The sequence below is a fragment of the Anabrus simplex genome, chromosome 1 (genome assembly GCF_040414725.1).
Source record: "Anabrus simplex isolate iqAnaSimp1 chromosome 1, ASM4041472v1, whole genome shotgun sequence".
Lineage (NCBI taxonomy): Eukaryota > Metazoa > Arthropoda > Insecta > Orthoptera > Tettigoniidae > Anabrus > Anabrus simplex.
In genome coordinates, this window is record NC_090265.1 from 353926934 (window position 1) to 353950674 (window position 23741).

The 23741-nt window shown below is 40.0% G+C and overlaps 1 protein-coding gene across 2 annotated transcripts in view; it reads right to left on the reverse strand.

Annotated features, from left to right (window-relative positions):
* su(f) (cleavage stimulation factor subunit su(f)) overlaps positions 1-23741 on the reverse strand; it is a 455931-nt gene that overhangs the window by 355273 nt on the left and 76917 nt on the right. For both annotated transcript variants that reach the window (XM_067142809.2, XM_067142802.2), the window contains exon 3: positions 7094-7126. In XM_067142809.2, the coding sequence (XP_066998910.2) occupies positions 7094-7126 (33 nt within the window). The remainder of the gene's footprint in view (positions 1-7093; positions 7127-23741) is intronic.

Genomic DNA, 23741 nt, shown 5'->3' on the forward strand with positions numbered 1-23741 from the left:
TTTTAGCTCCAGGCGCTTTCTGTTTTTGATGAGACGTTTGCGTTTTGATGACACAAGTTCTCGAAACGCACAAATTGCGACAGACAGATTAGCAGCCATCAGAGAATTGCATTTGAAGTTTGTTGCTAATTGTCAGGCTTCCTACTCTCCAGGGAAGTTTGTAACAATTGATGAGATGTTGGTAGCTTTCCGTGGCCACTGTGGATTTATCCAGTATATGCCTCTAAAACCAGCTAAGTATGGGTTCAAATTCTACGCTCTGTGTGACAGTAGAACATTTTACACGTTCAATTTGGAACTCTACTGTGGCAAACAAGCCGAAGGTCCTTACAGTTGTTCCAACAAACCGACGGACATCGTCAAAAGACTAACTGACTCAATAAAGAATTCACATAGGAATGTTACCACTGATAATTACTATAGTAGCATTCCACTGGCCGAATACCTATTGGAGCAAGGACTGACATTCATCGGGACAGTAAAAAAGAATAAAAGGGAAAAATCTCCCGAATTTCTAATTGACAAATCTTGCCAGGTGGGCTCTAGCATGTTTGGATTCCAACCTGATATGACACTGGTGTCCTATGTGACGAAAAAGAAAACAGTTGTCCTCCTTCTATCAACTATGCATGACACAGGTGAAATCGATCCCACAACTAATAAACCATTCGTCATCCTTGACTATAATGCGACCAAGGGTGGAATAGATACTGTTGATGCGATGTGTTCTAAGTATACAACAGCAAGGAAAACCAGGCGATGGCCTCTTGTAGTGTTTATCTGTGAACTCGATATTGCAGGTATAAAATCCTACAAGATATTTCTGGCCAACAGCCCAACAAAGGATTGTGTGAGAAGGAAATATCTCACTGATTTGGGACTTTGATGGAGGCAAATCTTCGAGAAAGAGCTCAACTTCTGTCTCTTCCAAGTGATTACAGGTATTCATATCGAAGTTTTGTGAAGCCAAGGAAATTATGAAGTGTGCATCACAAAAGAAAATCTGCTTCATTTGTGGAATGCACAAAAATACGAAGACTGGTGTTACTTGTGACCTATGACGTCGAAATGTGTGCCGCAATCATAATCAGCATAAGGTTACCTGTGAAAAGTGCAGTCAAGAAGCTGAAGATGAAAACTAAATTTGCTTCATTTCATTGGGAACAGTAACCCGCCATTTGACTTCATAACTCTACGTAGAGCAGTCCCGTGTTTGAATTTCTTGACTTGTATTTGTGTGTTCTCCAAAACATGTTCATTTTCATGAAGTGTATATATTTTTGCCTTTTTAGAATACACATTACATCTTCCAATTATTTCAATACATTTTCTTAACCTAAAAATGATAAAATGCACATAATCTTCGAGAAAGCTGGCAAACGACGTTGTGCGGTCCAAACACCGCCGCGCGCATAGGAGCGTGATACGGAGTGGCACGCGCGGTCCAGGGTTACGTCAATATGGTCTTCTGACTAAGTTAACACAGCCTTCCAACACTACAGACCACACACGGTATTGCATAAGAGTATGCAACTGAAACAAGCTACCGTGCTTCAGAAATGTGTAATTTCATCCAAGAAAATGAACGGAGAAGAAAACATACACTCTCATATTGTACACAGTATTGCAGCAAAGTCCGGTGAAACATTTTTCACTCTCACCTTAGGAGGCACCGGAGAAAGACCCTTATTAAATCGTACTTTGGAGAAGGTGACAGCCACACAGCTCTCAAGGTGGTATCCACAGCGATAGCAGCAAACTTACTGCCTGGAAGCAGGATGGCTCATTCCAGGTTCAAAATACAGAGTGCCCTGTGGGCAGTATCTCAAAAAACAGCGATGTAGGAAACGTTCTGTGAAATTGCATTAGCATGAGGGGTGAGTGCACTATGTCAAACAAACAAAAAAAGTAGTAGAAGCAGTTAACTGCACGCTACAAGACATAAGAAATAACACCAGATTAATGGGTGGAGTCACATTCCTGTGTTTTGGCAACTTCCACCAGACTCTCCCCATCATCACCAGAGGCACACAGGCTTATGAGGTAAATCCACCCTGAAGCGATTCATCCTCTTGTCTCACATGAAAACCAACTACGAGAGCTCAACTGGGGGTGTGCGCGCGTGCACATGTGATTCACTCACACAAATTCTCCAACCTACTGTTGAAGATCGAGTACACTGACCAAGGTCAGCAGTGAAGTCGAGCTGCCACTTCATTGGGTATGATCCTCCCCTTGGTTGATGAGTTAACTGCCCAAGTGTACCTCGAGAAAGACCGCCTGTCAAACAAAGAGAACTGCTATCATCACACCTAAAAATGACCAGGTAGCCACTATGAACACCACCATTTTGGGCATTTTTGAGGCCCCTGGAATAGTGTTCACAGCCATTAAAAGTCGTCCATCAGGTCAAAATAACCAATTAAATGATAGAATTTCGAACTCTCTGAACATTCCCGTACTGGTACAATCCACGACTTTGAAAAGTCAGCACCCCTATAATGTTGTACAACCAAAATGCTCCCAAACTGTGCAACGGACATGGCTGTTGGTGAAGTCTCTGCAAAGCAATAAAATACAGCCAACCATACCAATGGGCAGTGGCCGAGAAGAAAACTTGTTCATCTTGCGTATCGCTGCCATCTCCAATAACTATCCATTCCAGTTCAAGAGTCTGTAGTTGCCATGAATGTATGTTTCGCTACGACTATCATCAAATAATAGGGTCAAATACTCCGCACTGCAGACGTTGTCAATGATGATGATTGTTGTATAAAAGGGCCTAACACCTAGGTCATTGGTCTCTAATTGTACAAAATGAGACGAAATGTAATGACAATTTAATAAAAGTTCAAAATCATCCACTGACCAGAATAAAAAACATCAGGATGAAGAATGAATTTAAAACAATCAGTGGATCCGACCTGCAATGCTCTACCTTCCCAGAAACTATCATAAACAATAGTATTACTGACCAAGGGACTGCTTCTAAAGCACAATCCGGAATCGAGGATGCTTGTTGTCTAAAGGGGTCCAAAATCCAGGTCAACGGCCCCTCATAATGGTACTTATCGCTAGTAAAGTAGAACCACGGTATTTGTCATGTTGTGGTACTAACTGAAAGTAGCGTAGACTCATAGTGTTCCACACATTATGGTACTACTCACAAGTACTGTACGTCGCACAGGTAATGCAGACCTATGGTGTTTCTCACATAATGGCGCCACTCATAAGCAACGCAAACCCAGAGTGTTCCTCACCTAGGTGTACTTTTTTTTTTTTTTTTTTTTTGCTATTTGCTTTACGTCGCATCGACACAGATAGGTCTTATGGCGACGATGGGATAGGAAAGGCCTAGGAATTGGAAGGAAGCGGCCGTGGCCTTAATTAAGGTACAGCCCCGGCATTTGCCTGGTGTGAAAATGGGAAACCACGGAAAACCATCTTCAGGGCTGCCGACAGTGGGGTTCGAACCCACTATCTCCCGATTACTGGATACTGGCCGCACTTAAGCGACTGCAGCTATTGAGCTCGGTCCTAGGTGTACTAATCATGGGCCCCGGTATTCCTGTGGTGTTCCCCACACAGTGGGTACTAATCACAGGCAACACAGACCCATGGTGTCACTCGTATAGTGGCACTAACCAATGGCAACGCCCAGACCCGTGGTGTTTCTCACAATGGTACTAATCACGGGTACTGTACAATCCATACTGATCACCCTCTGTTGCTACTAATCACAAACATAGTGGTACTACTCGCAAGTAAAGGCCACACATGGTGTTCCCCACATGATGGTACTAATCACAAATAGTTTCATAGTTCTAATACAATCATCCCTTGGTCGCCACTTACAACAGGCAGGGGATACCGTGGGTGTATTCTTCTTCTGCGTCTCCCACCCACAAGGGGTCGTCGTCAATGAATTAGTGAGCTGCTTATCCCAAAGACAGCTTTCTGTGGCTTGCTCCAGTGTAAGTAGTAGCAGCTGCGATCAGCACGTCTGCATTTCCGAGAATAAGACACACACCACTGAGTATAAAGAAGCTACAGTATATGGTAAAAAGAGGGGGCCTGAAAGAGAAGATGGTCAGTTGGGACGACATCAAGTAGATAGCAGGCAAACAGGGGTGCCATACTGCTGAAGACGAGGAGGATTAGAGAAAGACTGGAGTGGCATACAACCCATAGTATCAAAAGGTTTAAAGGAAGGAGGTGTAGCGTAGCGTACACAGTTGTGTACAGTTGCAATTAAGATTTTCTGAACATTTCACTGAGTATTCCAGGATTTTAATCCACTAATATAAAAACTATAATTTGTTAAAACAGGTTCACGCAGGCAGAGTTGTGGGCACTGCTAGTGTGCGTATTCATATGTCAGTTCTTTCACATCTTAATATCAGTTGTTGTTGTTATTATTATTATTAAATTTTTTGTTTTACACCCAACTAACTACTTTCAAGGTTTTTGGAGATGCAGAGGTGCCAGAATATTGTCCCATATGAATTGTTTTATGTGCCATTAAATTTACCAACACGAGGCTAGCCTATCTGAACACCTTCAAACTCCCCCGGACTGAGCTGGCATTGAACCCACAAACTTGAGCTTAGGAGGTCAACACTCCACCATTTGAGTTAGCCTGGCAACATCAGTTACGATTATCATATATATTTAGCATACACAGTGAAACTTCATTAGTTCGTTCCTCATCAACAGGTTTTCTCGCTTAGCATATCGTAATTCTGCAGTCCTGATTCTCACTGTATCAAATCTACATAAAAATACATCACTTATTGCATCATGAATTTTCACTATTAAACCTACCACTTAGTACGATCAAATTTCTCCCAGCCCTAAAAGTGTTCTTTGTTATCCCTTGTGAAAGGAAGGTGATTTTCAACAAAGAAAAGTGCTCTTGCCGCAGGAGGCAGATCTGAGAAAGTTGCATGATAATGGAAAAAGGCCTTGAATTCCTGTACTTCACAGGGCAAATTTCACCTTCGGAAAGCAAACCGTTAGCCTCAGGAATGTTCAATATTGCTTGGTAGTTAGCAGTGAGATTGCTGAATAACCCAGTGAGCCTGTTTGTCATTGTATTTCACATTCAATTCAGAAATTTATTTTATGTTGAGTGGTACAGTGAAGGAAAGGGAATATCTGTCATATGACAGCCTACCTATGGATTAGAAACGTAATCTTGTAAAGCTGACTAGCGTGGTGCATTACTGTCTTGTGATATCCTAGTTATGGTCATAGAAATAGTTGCAAAATTGCAATGAAGGCAAAATTAAAATACTTCAGGAAGTGAACTAGCATCCACATCTTTAAGCACGTAAAGGTGGCGCGAATTTTGAAACTTGCACCTTTGGACTTCCAATTCGAGTCAGTTTTGACATGTCCAAAATGGCGACCAAAGTCATTCTCTTGCATACGGCCGAGTGTAACCCCCGAATAACTCAACAGTGTTTAAAAACCCACTGGTCCAAAATATAAAGCTTCAATTAACAAGTGTTTTTGAAAGAGTGTAATCTGCAATAATATGTTGATACTTTTACAAGCCCCAATGCAAATGTATTCATATTTATCTGGTGTTTTTTGCACCTTTTAATACACTGCTATTTTATAAGCCCCAGTGGAAAAGTTTTTCATATTTGTTCTCTTTATGTTTTTCCACACCTTTTAATACTCTATCCTCTGTACATATATGATGTAAAATGCACTCATATCAAAAATAAAGAGAAAGAACATATAAAGCATTTTCATATCAATGTAGGATAGTTTTATTTGTGTATTGAATAGTATGTTTTGTTACTTAACATATTCTTGTTCCTATGTAGTCCCCGGCAGAAGCGTCTTAACGAGGTTTTACTGTATCTAGTTTCAAATGTAACTTTTGAGTATAAATATTGATTGTAATAGAATTCACTTGGTAAATTTTAAAATGTTAATGTATTATTACTCTTCGGTCTTATACACGTCTATGAGACAGAAAAATGCCAAGAATAACAGCTAGTATTACCACAAGAAAAGGCAAAAACGTAAGCTTGTACTTATATGTGATAGTTAATATTGTGATCATACCCATAGGTCCTCCAGTTTTAAATGCAATCGCAACCACAGGGAAATAATTTTTCATTTCAAAAATTCCAGATGCATTGGTTGGGAATCGAACCATGGCCACCTCAGTGAGAAAGCCAGTGACAATGTCACTCAGCTATTATGCCCCACGTCTCCTCTATGCAGATAATTTGGCTACTGTAGTCGAGCCAATATGTGACATTAAAAGGAAATTCTCTTTTGAAAGTAATATTTCTCACTGTCATCAACCTAATATCTATGCAAAATATGTAGAGAAATGGCCATATAAATTCCTGGGGAACTCGGGCAATAAAAATAAAGTAAATGGTGTTCCTTCTCATCTGATGCAGGTCATTCCATATGACAGCCATGGGCGACCTGCATGACTGGATGAGGGGATTATGGATAACAAGGCAGGAAGAGTGTGAAACTCATTGTCGGCACATAGCCTACTCCTGTCAAATAACACCAAGGGGTCTGCTGAAGGCTTAACGTTCCCATCCGATGGACAATCACCATCAACAGAGTCATATGCCCTCACTGTACATGAACCCTGCAGAGAGGTTTGAAATTGAATCCAGACTTTTGGAATGCAATCTAGTGATTAGAAATTGTATACCACCATCTATCTCTCCTACCCTGCCAGCCAACATTCCAATGGTTTTTTTTTCCCCCCCACCATCGGAACACGAACTGGTAGACCATATCAACACTTGACACTTTAACCACCATGGCCATCAGGCAGGCACTACTCTAATTTAGAGAAACATTATGCCATAAAAAAAATGTTCTCGAACTGAACTAGAAAAGATGCTTTACAACTGATATTTTTGCATAAATATACAATATTTAATTTGTTAGAGAAGACTGATAAAAGCCTGCAATGTCAGAGAAAACTTCCTCCCAAGGGCTATTCAACACATGGATTGGAGAATGAAAATTGCTTTCTGAAAATGGTCAGATATTTATTCATTATTATTATGATGTAAATATTTAAAAATATAATGACACATACCTTTTCAACTTTCTCATAATTTCTTGCTTTCATCTGAAAAGACAAGAAAACTAAAATACCACTCTGAAAGGGGAGAAACAAGAAATATAATACGTAAATGAGAACAGCAATAAAGAATTATTCAAAATAAAAACCAAAATAGAAGTTGCCACTGATGTAACCACTAAGTGCATTTAAAAAAACTGCATTCACATAAATTGATGTGCTTTTGAGAGACTCTTTTTTCGCTAGTGGTTTAAAGATGTACTAACACATCAAAGGTTTTAGGCAATGGAAGGATCAGAAAGGGCTAGGATTAGGAAGGTAGTGGCTGTGGCCTTAGTGGTACAGCCCAGCTTGAAGAACTACCCAAATCATATGCATGCACTTTGTTCCCATCTAGTTTTAACTCTAAAATAGTTTCTGAAGCACAGAGTATTTCAATGTCAGCCAGTAAGAGTGCTATTAAGGTCAGAATACGATATTTAATTAGGGATTACTTTCAAATGGCAAAAATTCTACACCATTAGAAATAAAAGGAAAAGGTGGGTCATGGATGGAATTGTCTTGGTTCTAAGAACAGTGTTATATAGCATAACTAACATGCACTGCTAGAATGTTTGAATGATTATTCTAAATCAAAATAGTTCATATACACAACAGATCATAGATAACTTTCCTTTAAATTATTACCAGTAATCTCCTACACTATGAACGTGATAACTTAAGGTAAACAGTACACGAGTTTCCTTTCAACTGCAATACATTTATTTCCACACACAAGGAATACAAAGCTACTTGAATGTCAAGTGTCCATGGAATACCCATTATTCCGTCACATCCTCCCCATCCCAGCCAACACTAATGGAATGACCAGCTGAAATGAACATTGGGGTGCGCAGTATCACAGTTCGTATTGGACTTTCTCTGCCCCTTTCACTCTAATATCCAGGCATTCTTCCATAGTTGTCAGGGCTGGATGTCACACTGTACAGAGAACCATATCAAATTTCTTCAGTGGACGCCGAACTTTGTGGAAACTCCACATCATTATTATTATTATTTAGCATTTGGCATTACACAAGGAAGAAAAACAACTATACATACAAACTACTACAAATACAAATCATAGAAGATAATAATAAATAATTAATAATAGAAATAAATTAAACATACAAATAATGAAATACATATTAATGGAATAACACAAAACAACAATGTTAAAGCCTGACGTCCAGTCTACCTATCCACTCGAGGCTCAATGGTGTAGCACTGAAAAGTCTCTTGGATCACCCGTGCAGGCTCTCATATTGTACTACTCGATGGTGTGCCAGGTGGCCCGGTACAGTGCTCCACAATCACAGGTTGCACTTGACTGCTTGCTCCACTTGTGTAGGTTGTACACACATGCTCCATACCCTGTTCGGATGCAGCTGAGATTTTTACACATATGTCTCAGAATTTCAAAGCCACCTGGGTTTCAATATGGGGTCGGTAAGGTCACGCACTTTACATGGAGCACTTTCTGTCCGAAAATCATACCACTTAGCATAAATGTTGAAGTTACTATCACCAAGCAGTTGGGTTAGTCAAATGTGAAATGTATAATGTATCATGAACAGAAGCTTAGGATGGTTCATAATTTTCAAATATTCCTTCAGTAGCGCATCTTGTCTTCTTAATGCAAAGGGTGCTATTTGGCAGTGTGTTCAGAGCCAATATAGTGGAGTAGTTCTTACGCATCCAGAGAGGGTACTCATTGCTATATTGAGCCGAGTGTCGATCTTCTTTATGTGAGAGCTACTCATCCATGCCAGAGCACAATCTTCAGCCACAGAGAACACTAAACCGATCACAGAAGTTCAAAGTGTATCTGCTGTTGCTCCCCAGTTGGCACTGCAGAGTTCATGAATGAGGTTATTTCAAGTGCTAATTTTTAAGTTGTGTCTTGAAAGATAATGTCCTATCCAGAGTCACTCCAAGATATTTTGGGTGACTCTGGTAGAGAAGCATTACATTGTTCATATGGACTTTCAGTTCATCGGTTGGTAGTGAAGTGAGACTCCTTCCGACAAAGAACTGGGCTGACATCAAGAGGCCTGTGCTATCCTTGGGTTGAGTGAAAGGCCTAGAGTTAAGAATAACCTCAACACCATTGAGGTCCATCTTTATTCAAGCTGGCATGACCAAGCGTCTTACATGGACAGTGCTTGGTGGAGCTGACCATTCTCTCCCATGAAGCCGCATATAGTGCAATGAACTACTATGCAATACCATGCTGGAAGAGATGATGGCTGGTCTTGTTTGATGAGATTGCTGTCCACAAATACTCAGCTCTCTTGACTTCATGAAATGTCTGGGCATTGTTGCCTTATAGTGTGGGGAATGATGTGTCTACCAACAAACCTCTATGATGTTCTGTTAATACAATCCGAAGCCCAAGAAGATTACGTTGGATGTGCATCTCAGCAACTAGGAGATGTGTGAAATGGAATTTGCCATTAGGAATTAGTGGGTATTTTAGCTACCTATACAATTCTGAATATTGCAAACATCCACGAAGACTCCACCGTACAGAAATAAGTTGTAACACCTTATTTTTGAGCCCATCGATAAAGGTTGATTTTCTTGAAAGGCTTTCAGTTCAATAGGAAAACACTACCTATGGTCCTGATCCAGTAGCCAAAGGCTGCTGTTATCTCAGTATATTTCAGCTCGCATTGCTGTCCTTCCTGGCACAGAATAATTTGTCTGAAGCAAAGAACCTATGCAGTTAAGCACAGAAGTGTCCTGCAGGAACTAACCTTGTTTAATCAATCAGAGGGGCTATATTAACTATGGTTAATTGTTGGGAGTGGAAGATCTGTTGGAATATTCGGTGGCCAGTGCTGCAGATATTCTGATAACCAATGAGGTCTGTGTCACCAAACATGGAGCATATTAAAATTTTCCACTGAGACCCCTCCAGTGAAAGAATCTGCAGGATTATGCTCTTCTGAGCAATGTCTCCACTGTGACAGAATTATACAGGCATGTATTTTTATCACCCCGTTAAGCAAGTATTTTTATCACCCTCATACACAAATATTTTCCACTGACTGAGTTTGTTATATAGTCTTGAGAGAGTTCCCCATTTCACTGGTGCAATTCGGCTCTTACTGCACGTCAAGTTGATCATCTTTTCATTGCCAATGTTGCAATAGAAACAGAGTGCTGCTCCATATGCAGTTTGGAGTACCCAATAGCTCCTTCCTAGGAGGTTGTAAATATTGGTGATTGCCCTTAACATCTGCCTGTTAGTAGCAGGTCCAGACAACTCATGTGTGACACACTGTGGATCCAGGGAAGAGGCATCAGCTTCAGTGTTACAACCAACTCCTAGAACCACAGCATCTCTCCTAACCTCTCGTCCTTCAGACTTCCACATTTTGCTTCAAATGTGGCGAACTTGTTGAACACTTTCCTAGCAGAAGTTAATCTGCTTTATAGCTGCCTCTGTGGATCAGTGGTAGAGTGTCGGCCTCCGGATCCCAAGATAGCGGGTTCAAACCCGACAGAGGTAGTCTGATTTTTGAAGGGCAGAAAAAAGTCCATTCGACACTCCATGTTGTACAATGTCGGCATGTAAAAGATCTCTGGTGACACATCTGGTGTTTACCCGATAAAATTAATTAAATCTCAGCCATAGACACCCAAGAGAGTTTCGGTTTACTCGGTCTGCCATCTAGTGGGCCTAGAGTAAAATGGAACGTCGAAATTGAAGAGCAGACAGCCAGATGGCGTCAACTTGAAATGTCTGCACACGGTAGCTGAGGCCATACAATTATTATTATTATTATCATCATCATCATCATCATCATCTGCTTTATCAGTGTTGTAATTTGTTAGTAGAAGCCAATTCTAAATTATGTTCTCGATTTCAATACTTAATTATGGTAGTTTAATGAAACACAGGCAAACAGAAAGTGTACATATTCCAGTTCCTGCCACACACTACCTAGCACGTCAAGATCATGTCTGAATGCTGCTGAGATGCGTGCGCACAGGTCAGCCACTGTTTTCACAAGTGGTGGTGTACAACACAGTCCGGTCCTATATGAAACCCCACACAGGGAAACCCCATGGGCGACTTGTGACGGTCAATGCTTGAATGCGTTATCATCTTCAGTGGAACAGCCAATTCACTGTTGTTTAGAGTGGCATTCTAGTCCAAAACAGCACTATGCTAATGTGATGGTGCACCGCATTGCTGAAAAACTAAGTCTGAAATGTCTTCCCCAGAGGTGCCAACCTTTGAAGTGGATTATCAGTAATCGCCCTCCGCCCCCAATAAAAATTTCGAGTCAAATCCAAAGCATGCACCTCACTTCTTGATAATGACACCCCTTTTGCCCTTCCCTCTACCAATCTATTCGAAACACAATAACATTTGCGCACAACCTGTTAGTTCTATGATAAAACATTCCTTGTAGCTTGTTTCTCACGCAGCAGCTGCTTTTCAGTGTGGGTTTTCTTGAAGCATCCTTCCCACTGTGATGACATTTTCGTCTTCTGAACCATAAGCGACTCCCGCTTAATGTAGGCCTCACTTCTTTCTCAATCTTTCTGTCAACTGTCAGGTACACTTGACGCAGCAAATACAACATTACTGAAGGATTTATAGTGCAGAAGAGCAGCGCCGGAGCTCCTTCATTCACAATGAATTTTACAACGCGTATGGGTAGCAAACGGAAATCACGATCGAGGATGATTTAGGAGAAATGTTCAATACCAGTCACGGTAGCGTCTGCATAAAAGCAGAAGGTTCATGCATCTTGCAACGTGCAATGGCACAGAACATTCACTTTAGCGGACTCACGTCCATGTTCCACATCTACATGGGAATGTTCCGTTCCCTCAATCCTTAAATTAAGTCTATTCACGTGCCCCACCAAACAAAACACTAATTTCCATGCAAAATCACCTGCTCCCACGCATCGTAGAAGGTCCGCAATTAACGATGCTCATAAGGACAAGTCAGGTGGTTTCAGAGCTTGCAGCCACTGTAACCAATATGGTTTTGTGACAAGTCTTTTACAAAGCACACACTACACTATTGCCTGCAGAATTTGCAATGTTCAGCTAGTACGGCGCGTGGACTTACGGACACTACTTGCAAATAAGTCCCGCGCATATCCACTGTCACATCATCGACGGATGGCCCATTGACTCTCGCTAACAAATGCAGCCAGCTGCTTCAATTTGGACACACCACTTTCACATAGACTCACAGGAAGGTAGGTTCAGTCCAAACCTCACTTGGAAATGCCGCTGAACAATCGCAACAGACTTGTTCAAATGATAATAGAGAACACAGAAAGCTCACTACCTGCCGCTTTCCACCATGAGTTTGGACTGTCACCTAACAGAAGCCAGAGAAACTGACAAGGAGCAGTGATGCAGGGCTTTAACTTTTTCAGATGCACGGTCTATTGGTGTTGGTCTTGTCACAACTGATGTACTACATCTCTCATAATAAGAACTTAAAATCGGGAATATCATGTAAAATTGCCCTGCAGAATGTTCTGTCATCAGCATCTGCTCCTATAGCAAGATCATCCGCATACGTATTACCATGCATGAAAACTGCAAAATCTCCCTTGACACTCTGGGTGACACTGTACCAGAGGAATCTTGAGACATCTCTTTGACATGGAGTACCAGCTGCAAAATCATTTGACTTATGTTGGTTACGAGTGCTACTGAACAGAGTCAGAACCTCATTAACACTGCTAAAAGTGAAGGGACGTTCAGCTCATGAGAGGAGGAAGCATGAACATTGCGCCACTTGGTGTTCCCTCTCCTTTCCTTTTCACTAGACGACCGGGTAGGTAGAAGGTCTCCCGTACTCTTTCTGGAGGAGCAATTCCCACCAGTCTTTTCTTGATGTCATCTAGCAACTGTGCACAATAGATGTGATACATGTGTTCATTCCTATCAAGACTTTTAATTGTCGATGAAGCCCTTTCTCTGCAGTAGGAATATAGTCTAAAACACACTGACTTTTCTAGGAAGCCTTACAATCCATCATCAATCTTCAATGTAATGGGAAGCGTGAAAGAGGTGGTGGTGATTTTTGTTTTAAGAGGAAGTACAACTAGGTAATCATCCTCCCTGAACAAATTAGTGAAAAAGAAATTTAAAATTTAAAAAAAATATATTTAATGAAGGAATTTGGAAATGAAGTACAAAATAAAACAAAAAATTACTAACGAATCAAAAGGGAACGTGTGCTCCCTGAGTAACAGTACACTTGTAATTTACATTCCCTTGAATAATCCACTGTCGTACATAAAGCGGATGACGAGATCAGCAGTAGTTGTGTCATCGGCTAGTATGTGTTCAAGTGTTTCCGGCAGGCCGAGGCTCCATCTTAGGCCAGAGACATCGGCGCACTCCGTGAGGATCTGGGTCATGGTGAAGTCTACACCACAAGGACACACTGGGCGGTCATCCCTCTTTAGGAGATAAGAGTGCGTAGATCGTCCTTGACCTATCCTCAGGCTACACAATACTATGACCTCTCTCTCCATGAAGGCCAGAAAGAGGACCGCCACACTGTAGTCGTCATCTTAATCGCTCTCAGCTTGTTGGGAGTTTGGATAGCTAGTCACTTCGATTCCCAGGACGCCAAGATGGTTCGGCGTAGTTGAGAACAAACATCTATAGCAGGTACAATGACAGGTCTTGGAGGTAAAAGTACCGCTTCCTTTGCAGCTTCATCCGCAAGATTGTTTCCCGCAATTCCAACGTGGCTTGGATGCCACACAAAAGTGATTCTGGTGTCAGCATCACTTAACATGGCTAGAAGGTCATGAATCTGCTGCACCACTGGGTGTTGCGAGAAACAGGTTTCAATAGACTGCAGAGAGCTTAACGAGTTGGTACACATAAGAAAGTGTAAAGCTCCACAGTATACAAGCTACATATACTAGGAAGCTAGATCTTTGCGCTCATATCATCGGTGACGAAAGAGCAACCAACATTTTCTCCAATTTTAGAACCATCTCGTGGCCGGATATTGGTGAACGAAGTCCTGGAAATACCTCCAATAAACAGAGGAATCCGCGTTCACGTTGGGTCCACGGAGTAGATCTAGACGTATTTCCGGTTGCAGAACTAACCACAGAGGTACCTCGCCAAAAGTTTGTTCAAGACAACTACCGATATCTATATTTAAATCATGACACAAGCTATCAATTCGAAACCCGACCGGCCGTGTGGCATTCGGGTGGTCTTGGTACCTCCGGTGGTATTGGGTACTAAAGATGCATTGATAGCTTGGATGTAGCAGCATTTCACGAATTTTGGCAGCATCCATGAGGAGTAACTGCTGCCTCCTTATCCATAAAGATGGAACTCCCGCTTCAGCGAGTAGGCTGGGAATGGGGCTAGTACGGAAAGCTCCCGTTGCCAGCTTAACTCCAATATAGTGAATACTGTCTAAAAGGCTCAGCGTAGATTTTGATGCTGAGCCATAAGCCGCACTTCCATAATCAATTCGGGAGAGGACTGTTGCTGTGTAAAAACGTAGCAGCACCGCACGGTTAGCCCCCCACGATGTGCCGCTGAGAAACTTAAGCATGTTAAGTCTTTATATGCAAGCAACCTTCAACTGATGGATGTGGGGCCGCCACGTTAATCTCTTATCAAAAAGGAGTCCCAGGAATCTGCATGTGTGTACCACTGGTAAGACAATGTTTCGCAAGCAGACCTCTGGTTCATGATGCACAAGCTGACTCGGTTAATAGCTTGCTGTAGCTGTCTCTCAGCAAATGCCACCATTCCACAGCTGTAATGTAGAGCTAAATCATCTACATACACAGAGATGCCAACTTTCACGAAAGGCAATTAGTAATGCAGCCATTGGAGCGGGGGGGATCGGCGGCAGCCATAGAATTTATTTTTTCGAGATCTTACTAACTTACATTTATTTTTTCGAGATCTTACTAACTTACATATCATTGAAATATCAATGAACAACAGACAATTCAAGAAGATGTAACATATTCAAAGATTAAGGGTTATAAATTTCATGTTGTTGGTCCGTATTGAACTGAGAATAACATATGAGTAAAAACACAGTAAAGGTTTCCACCTATTCAATACAAAATATATTCACAATATTTTAAAATTACATGGAACTAGTTTCGACCCATCTAGGGGTCATCATCAGCCACATCAAAGCAAAGATCACTCTTGACGAAATCCTAAGAACATGTTAATTTTAACAGTAAGATTATTATGGAATAACAAGTGAATGTGGTAATTGAAAAGAGATGTTAGTATGGGACAGGTGAGTAATAGCTAATAAATATACAAGGAATATACATAAGAGGTTTGGAACAAAGTATAAAAGGGGGCTTAGTGTTGTAAAAATTATATAATCATGGAAAACAGTAAGTCCTTATAATGAAGAATGCAATGTTAAATGACACATATAAAATTATATGTGGCTTAGGAAGAGTGGAGGTGGTTTAGGAGGGGAAGAGGGCTTAAGGTGGGGTTGAAGGGTGCAGGAGAAAGGGTAATTGTCTCGGAAAAGTACCTTTGATTAAATTTAGGATTGAGTTTTGGTTGGCTGCATTATTGTTTCTGAGGAAAGTGATAAATAGATCGAAGAGTATGTTGGGTTTCTCTGAGATTTCATTGAGATTGTGACTGGCATTAAAGTATTGGTCTAGGTGTATGTAGTAATTTTCCATTATGTCGAGTAAAGGGCCCTTGTTTGCTAATACAAGGATGTCCATGTCTTGTTCGATATTGGTGAAATTATGGTTATAATCTTGCATGTGTTGGCCGATGGCTGAAAACTTGTAGTATTTTATTGCGTTAGTGTGTTGTAGTATTTTATTGCGTTAGTGTGCTCGTGGTATCTGATATTCAAGTTTCTACCAGTTTGCCCGATGTAGGTTTTTCCACAGGTGTTACATTTGATCTTATAAACTCCTGATTTTAATAAACTGCTGGTCCTGTTGATGTGTGAAGTATTGTGTAAAACGTTCATGTTCTTATAGTTGGTTTTGAAGGCTATTTTAACGCCTTGTTTCTTAAAGATATTGGTTAATTTGTAGATATCATTGTTGAACGTGAAGGTGGAAAATGTTAGAGGTTTAGTTGTTTCTTTATTTAGGGTAGTTCTTGGGCAATATTTATGTTTATTGATTATCCTTTCTATAAAATGGTTGCTGAAGCCGTTGAATTTTGCGATTCCGCGGATTGTGTTGAGTTCGTTCTTTACATCTTTCTTGGACATAGGTATGCTGAAGGCTCGGTGAACTAGGCTGTTGTGTGTGGCTTGTTTGTGGGACTGGGGGTGCACTGAATCTTGGCGAATGGTGGAGGCTGTTTGAGTGGGTTTTCTGAATATTTTATAACTGAAAGAATTTGAGTTTCTAGTATCTCTAGTTTGCTTAAAGTGGCTGTTTTTGTTTAAATTGTTTATAATTATTGGAATTAATTTTGATACTTGTATGCTTGGGTACATGTTTACAATATCGACACAGTGAATAGAGTGATCAGGTTGCAAATTGAACTTGTTAAGTTTTTCTACTAGCTCTGATGTGTTTTTAATAGACTTTTTGGATAAAAATTGATAATTTTTTCTTAAGAAACATTGGATGAATTGTGATATTTTGTATAAGGGGCTTGGTCTATAGTTGATAATTGGGCGAATGGGAACTCCGGCTTTGTGTATTTTGGGAAGAGCTTTAGCAGTGGGGAGTCCTGGGTTAATTTGTATGAGTTTGGATTTTTCCTGTTCGGTAAATAAAAATGAAGTGTTTTTAAGAGTTTAAGTAGTTTTTGAATTTTTTGGGTGGGGTCTTTTTTGATTATGGAAAATGAGCTGTCTGTGAAATAGTTTTTTGTTTTTTCAATATATACTTTTTTATCCATGATAACTTGAGTGGTATTAGCAGGCCACTGGATGCCACTGTAAATAACCAACAGCTGACACAGAACTGCTAGATGGTGTTTCCACAACAACCAACGTAAATAAAATGAAATCTTCCCGTAGTGCTTGTTAAAATCATGCTGAAATACTGTTGGACGGAATGTCCAACGGAAGTGATTAGCCTATGGATACTTCTACAAACTATTTTGTTTTGAGTCTAAAATATAATTAATCAACATAAACATCCAAGTTGAATTACGATGTTGAATTAATGCAACATTTTTACATGAGCTGGTCCTAAATCACATACAAAATTTCACATCTTGAAGCCATCTCTAATTAGACTGCACCAGGACCATAATATTGAGGTCCAAAAAAAAAATTTTCTTTTTCTTTCTTTTAATGGAAATTAATACAAATTTGGAATGCTTTTCCACATTATTTCACAATGTAAAATTACGCGTACAGTAAATTGTAATTATATGTATTCTGCATTCATTCTCAACATCTGTATATAAATTTTAAACTGTCTTCGAACATTATTGTCAATACTGCATATATGGACGGCCTTGTTTTGAGTGAAAATTCACCGTGTTCACTAGTGTAACATTTTTCAATTAATTTGATATTTTATTAATGATAAGATCTTGTAAATGTTTTTTAATGTATTCACTCATGCAACATTTTTATAATATTTTTATAATTTCCAACCAGATGTCTGGTAGAATTTTGAGGTATTTGATATGACTGATGATGCCCCACAGAAGGGGCGAAACATGTCTCAATGATTTTTAACTAATATGTTAACATCTTGTACTGTATTGAATAGGTTAAGTTAAAATAAATTTCTTATATTATTATAAATTAACCATCTAGCAGTTCCGTGTCAGCTGGTGGTTAGTTACAGTGGCATCCAGTGGCCTGCTAATACCACTCAAGCAGATTTGGTGATTGATGACCTGACTACAGAATCAACATTTACCAGTTACCATTTTGCAATTGAAATTGTAATGATTAGCGGTGATGGAACTAACAATTCTATGAATATTAACGGAAGAAAGAGTTTGGATGACGAGCATACTCCAGATGCTAAGAATTTAGAGCCTAATTTATTTTACACATAGTTCATCCCAGATTTTTGATGTCAATTGTGTATTTGTAGATTTGTTTTTATGTCAATTGTGTGATTGTACATTTGTTTTGTTATCAGATGTGTACCGGGAGGTACACCTCAACCCGAACATTTAAAAGAAGCGCCTCAAGGAACTCTATCTATCAAACTAAACTTGAAACCACTAATGAATGAAGTTGGGACATTGACCAGAAGATGTCACCACTGAAAAATAGAGTAATGTGTCATTTTGAAGTTGCCTAAACTGACTGGATTTATTTGTTTTGTTTTACGTCAAGAAGTTTGAACTTTTCTCCACAGATGTCATTACAAGAAAACTGAGGTAACGCACTCTGGTGCACGGTGGAAGAACTAATGATTTAAAGAAGTTGTGTGTTCTTATGTTTTCTCAACTAAATTAACTTTCATTTATTTTGATATTTCAGGTTTTGTAACACCTCCTTCTCATTCTGCCAGCTTTTGAATCTGGCCAATCAGGAATTTTCTGTAATTATTTTTCAGCCAATAATAGGCTTCTTGTACTTTTTGGATTATCCAATAAAAATGAGTGGGTGTGTCCAGATTTAATCCAGAGCATTCTAAAAACATCCCCTTGGTTATATAAGCTGCGGCGTTTCAAGCTACCCTGTCTTATTGATCGTAGACTTACTGAGAGTATGTGTGTTAAGACACATTCTCATTCTTCGGCAGGCAGCACTGCAAGCCCAGTTAACGGCCACCAGTTTTATATCTCTGTAGCTATCTCAGCAGTCTTACCCGAAAGAAAGGTTCTAATTTCTAACTCTGTAATCTTCCATTTCTTTGTAAACTATTTCTTGCTAATGTAAAACTTCATAAAAGTCTTTAAATGTAAATCGGGGATAGAGAGCGCGTTACCCTCTCGAGCTCCCCTTCAATTTATCTTGAGGTGACTACGATTCTGTAACTGTTTCTTTTCCTGTAATGCATTAAATTAACCTTTCATTCTAGTCACCTCCGTAGCTTGGGATTAGCCTCTGTATCATCGGGCCACGAGCCCAATTAGGGTTTTATACTTGGTTTTCTAGGAGCGCAAGTGTACGCCTCCATACATTTTGTGTTTGGGCCAGTAATTTAACCTGTTCTTCTTTCCACAAAGGCCCAGTAGTTTGGGTAATATATACCCCTGTGTACAAAACTTGTAAATTGTAGGTGGGGCCTAGAGAGGCCAGAAATTGTAAGATTTCTGTGTAATGTTGCCTTGAGTGGGCTGTAAGAAATTGGGAGCGCAGTCTCCTTGGTTAAATTTGGAGAGCATGTGAGCTCTTTTCTGGGATTTATGTAATATTGTGTGGGGCCTTTGGAAGGCCGTAATTGTAACGGCTGGAGCAAAGTACTCTGGAATCTGGTGTCGAAGTAAACGCTACATTGGTGACATTGTAAAGATGTAAATTAGGGGCTTGAAGCCCAGAAGTGTTAAATTCCCTAGTCTGGGGTTTTCTAATTTTATATCAAAATTGTCATTGTACCTGATACACTGTTGTTAGTTTGATTCTCTGCAGAGAAATATAACCTTTATTTCAAAGTTTTAAAAGAATCTTTATATTGTAGATAGACCCATTCAAGCCCGCACCTTCTTTCACCTCTCTGTGATCCGCGAAACCCAGATAACAAGATGTATTACATTAAGAAAGTCGTCTTTGAGACAGCAAGGAGTGCGGATGTGCTGAGTAGTGCGCAGAGCAATGGGTAATACATTGACACAGTATAGGATAGCGATTGGTAGATGGAACGGCATAAAGGGAAGCAAAATGGAGAAAAGAATAGAGCTGAAAGGTGGAAAAGACGGTTGGTGGCTACTCTACTGGTGGCAGCGGTGGTGATGGTGCTATTGATAATAGGAGGAGTGGAAGGTAATCCTGGCCCAGGTCCAGTGGGTTCCATTGGATGGGAGGAGTTTGAAGTGATAACAGAGATGATAAGAGAGGCTTGTCAGACGGAGCAAATAAAGGAAATGTTTCGAGAGCTATCCAATGACTTTATGGACCTAAAGTTGAGTATTAAAAAAGACGTAAAGAAGATATTAGAAGAGGAAGGATGTAATAAAGATGAGCTGGACGTGTTGAAACAGAAAGTAAGAAGTCTGGAGCGGGACCTGAGAGAAACTAAGAAACTAGTAGAGAGGGGTGTGCAAGATAGTGTGAGAAAGAATATTTTTATATATGGTGTCCAAGAAGAAGAAAAAACAAAAGTGGAACTAGTATACAAGATGGTGGAAGTGATACAGAATAGCATGAAGATCAATTTTAGTGAAGTCGATATAGACGATGTGCATCGTGTGGGGAAAATTAAGGGAAAAAGGCCCATCAGAGTGAAATTATTATCCACCCTGATGGCTGACATTGTGATAAGAAATTCGAGCAATTTAAAAGGAGAGAAAGTGTGGATAAGAAGGGAGATGAACAGGGAAGCCATCGAGAAGAACAGAATCCTGAACAGACACTTAAAAGACGCAAAAAAACAAGGCCTTAAAGCATATACCAGAGGACAACAATTGGTGGTTGGAGACGGAAGATGGAATCGTATATGGGGGGTAAGCCAGCTAAAAAAACTTGATGAGGAACACCAACAACAGCAGAAGGAGTCCTTGACGGCAGAGGAAGTAGTAAGGAAGGGCACAAGGAGAAGTGGCAGTGACGTAGTGGAGAGTGATATTACGGAAGTGAGCAAAGTCCACATCATATCAGGTGCAGAAAGTAGAGAACTACTGAACAGCAGAGCCAGCAAACAGATGGTCGGGACTGCAGAGACCTTGAAGAGTCAGCGCAGCGTAGAGATGGAGGAAGCAAGTAATGTGTCACAAGTGGTGCAGAGTGAAGTGAAAAGTGCAACTGAAGATAATAGGAAGCAGGGTAAGGATTCATCCCCTCCGAATAAAAGGAATACAGAAAATAAAATGGAGAGAAGACAGGTACTAAATAAGGAAAGATCATTAAGTTTGAAGGACTTATGGGGAAAGAAAAAAGGCATAGGCACGGAGAAAGGGAAGGAGGACGAGAGGAAGGAAGAAGAGGAGAGAGATGGAGATGACTTGCAAGAAAGAGTGACAAGGAATAGGGGTGGAAGTGGAGAAGTACAGAAGCAGAGAGGGGGAGGGAAAAAATAACTAGATATGACGATAGGGTTGTGGAATATTGAGAGGTTGATGGGGAAGTCAGGAAACAAAAAATAGAGAAATTAGTCAAAGAGTTTGAGATGATTGCTCTGTAAAGACTTGGTTAGGGAAAGGGATAGAAATTGAATGGGATGGGTACAGAGTAATCAACGTAAATAAAAAAATAGGGAGGATGGGAAGGAACCCTGGAGGGATAACAGTCTTAATAAAAAATGAGATAGTAAGGAGAATAGAGAGAATACAGAATGAGGTAGAAGGGGTGATGTGGTATAGAGTTAAAATGGGAAGTGAAGAGAAGGAGGCAATTTGTTTAGCTCTTTTGTACAATCATCCTAAGGATTCGGTTTATGCGAATAAAAATTTTTTTGAAGAACTGATTGGAGAAATAAATAAAATTAAAGGTACATATGTGGAAGATGGAATGATATTAATAGGAGATTGGCATGCGAGAGTGAGCAATAGGGTACCGAATCATGGGAGGGAGGATACTGAAGTGAGAGGGTACAGAAGAAGCAGTAAAGACAAAGATATAAACAGCAATGGTGTAAAGTTGCTAGAACTATGTGCTATAGAAAAATTATATATTTTAAATGGATGGATGGATGAAGGGAGACAGTACGGGAGAATTGATATTCATCACATCGAAGGGAGGGAGTGTTGTAGATATAGGAGTAAGCTCGGAAACAGCTTTAATGAAAATAATAAGTTATGAGGTGGTAGAATGTGGGTCAACAGATCACATGCCCATTAGGATAAAATTAAGAGAGGAAAATGGTGAAGTAAAGAGAGGGTTAGGAAAAAGGGTGAGGCATAAAAAGGGATGGAAGTATATTTGGAATGAAACCACGATTGAGAAATTGAGATTGGAGCCGAGAGGGGAGATAGTATAAGGGTAGAAGCTGAAAGGGTGTTAGAAGAAGAGGGAATAGATAAAGCTTTAAAAATAATAGAACGTCCTGTATGGTAGGTGGGAAAGAAAGTGAAGATAAGAGAAGAGGGAGACAAAAATAGAGCCATGGGGTGGTTTGATGAAGATTGTAAGAGGGAACGTGAGGTAGTTATGTCAGCACTAGCAGAGTTTAAGAAAGGAGGGAAACAAGAAAAAAGAGAGGAATATTGTAAATTAAGAAGAGAATACAAGAAGTTACTGAACGAGAAAAAGAAATGCTGTAAAGAGACGGAAGCGGAAAGAGTGAACAGATATTGCAAAGAGAAAAGATTTGAGAGGATATGGGAAACCATAAACAAACTAAAGAGAACTAGACCTACGGGGAAGGGAACAAGCATAGAGGAAGATGAATGGGTAGGATATTTTACAGTCTTTTGAGTGGGAGAGGAGACTGGCATGGGGAAATAAGTATGACATATATCCTAAGAGATTTACAAGTAGGAGTACAGTTACTAGATGGGGAAATAACAATACAGGAAGTAATTGGTGTGTTAAGTAAAATAAAAACGAAAGCAGCAGGTGGGGCGAATGGTATTACTAACAGAGTATGGAAGGAAGTAGGGACGAATGAATCGATGTTGAAGGTGATGGTTAAATTTTTTAATAAGATATGGGAATCGGCGAAATTTCCTAGCGAATGGAGAAAAGGAGTATTATGTCCTATATACAAGAATAAAGGGAGTCCAAGTGATCCTAATAACTACAGAGGTATAACACTCCTTGACTTGCTGTCGAAGGTGTATACAGGAATTTTAGCCAATAGGATTAGAAATTGGGCAGAGAAGTATGGAAGGATTTCGGAGTGTCAAAATGGGTTTAGAAAAGAGAGAAACACTGTGGATAATATATGGATTTTGGATACCTTAATTACGAAATACGTCAAGATAGCAGGGATGAGATTATATGTAGCAGCAATAGATTTGGAGAAAGCCTTCGATGCAGTGAATAGGGAGGCGTTGTTTACTAGATTAAGGGATATTGGGTTATCGAAGAAAATGAGGATGGCAATAGAAGGAATATATGAGGAAGTAATGGTGATGATCAAATTACAAAGGGGTGAATTGAGTAAGTGTATTGAATCCAAGAGGGGTGTAAGACAAGGCCGTAAGCTGTCACCGATATTATTTTTATTGTTTATAAACAATATACTAGACAGGCGTGGAGGCAAGGGCTGGCAATGTCCTTGGATAAGGAAACGGGAAATACCGGGGCTGCTATTTGCGGATGATCTATTGATTTTGGCACTAACAGCGAGGGGGTTGAAAAAAGGGCTTGAAGTGGTGGTGGAATATACTAGAAGATGGGCACTTAGAATAAATGTACAGAAGACACAGATAATGGTATGCAGGAAAAGGAAAGACAAGAAATTTTGGATAGTAGAACAAGAAGAAATCAGACCAGAAAAAAAAATTGAGTATTTAGGAGTAATAATTAGTAACAACGGAACATGGAAGGAACAGACCAAAAGAGCTAAATTAAAAGGGAGAGGAGCACTTGCAGTAGTGGGGGTATTACAGAATA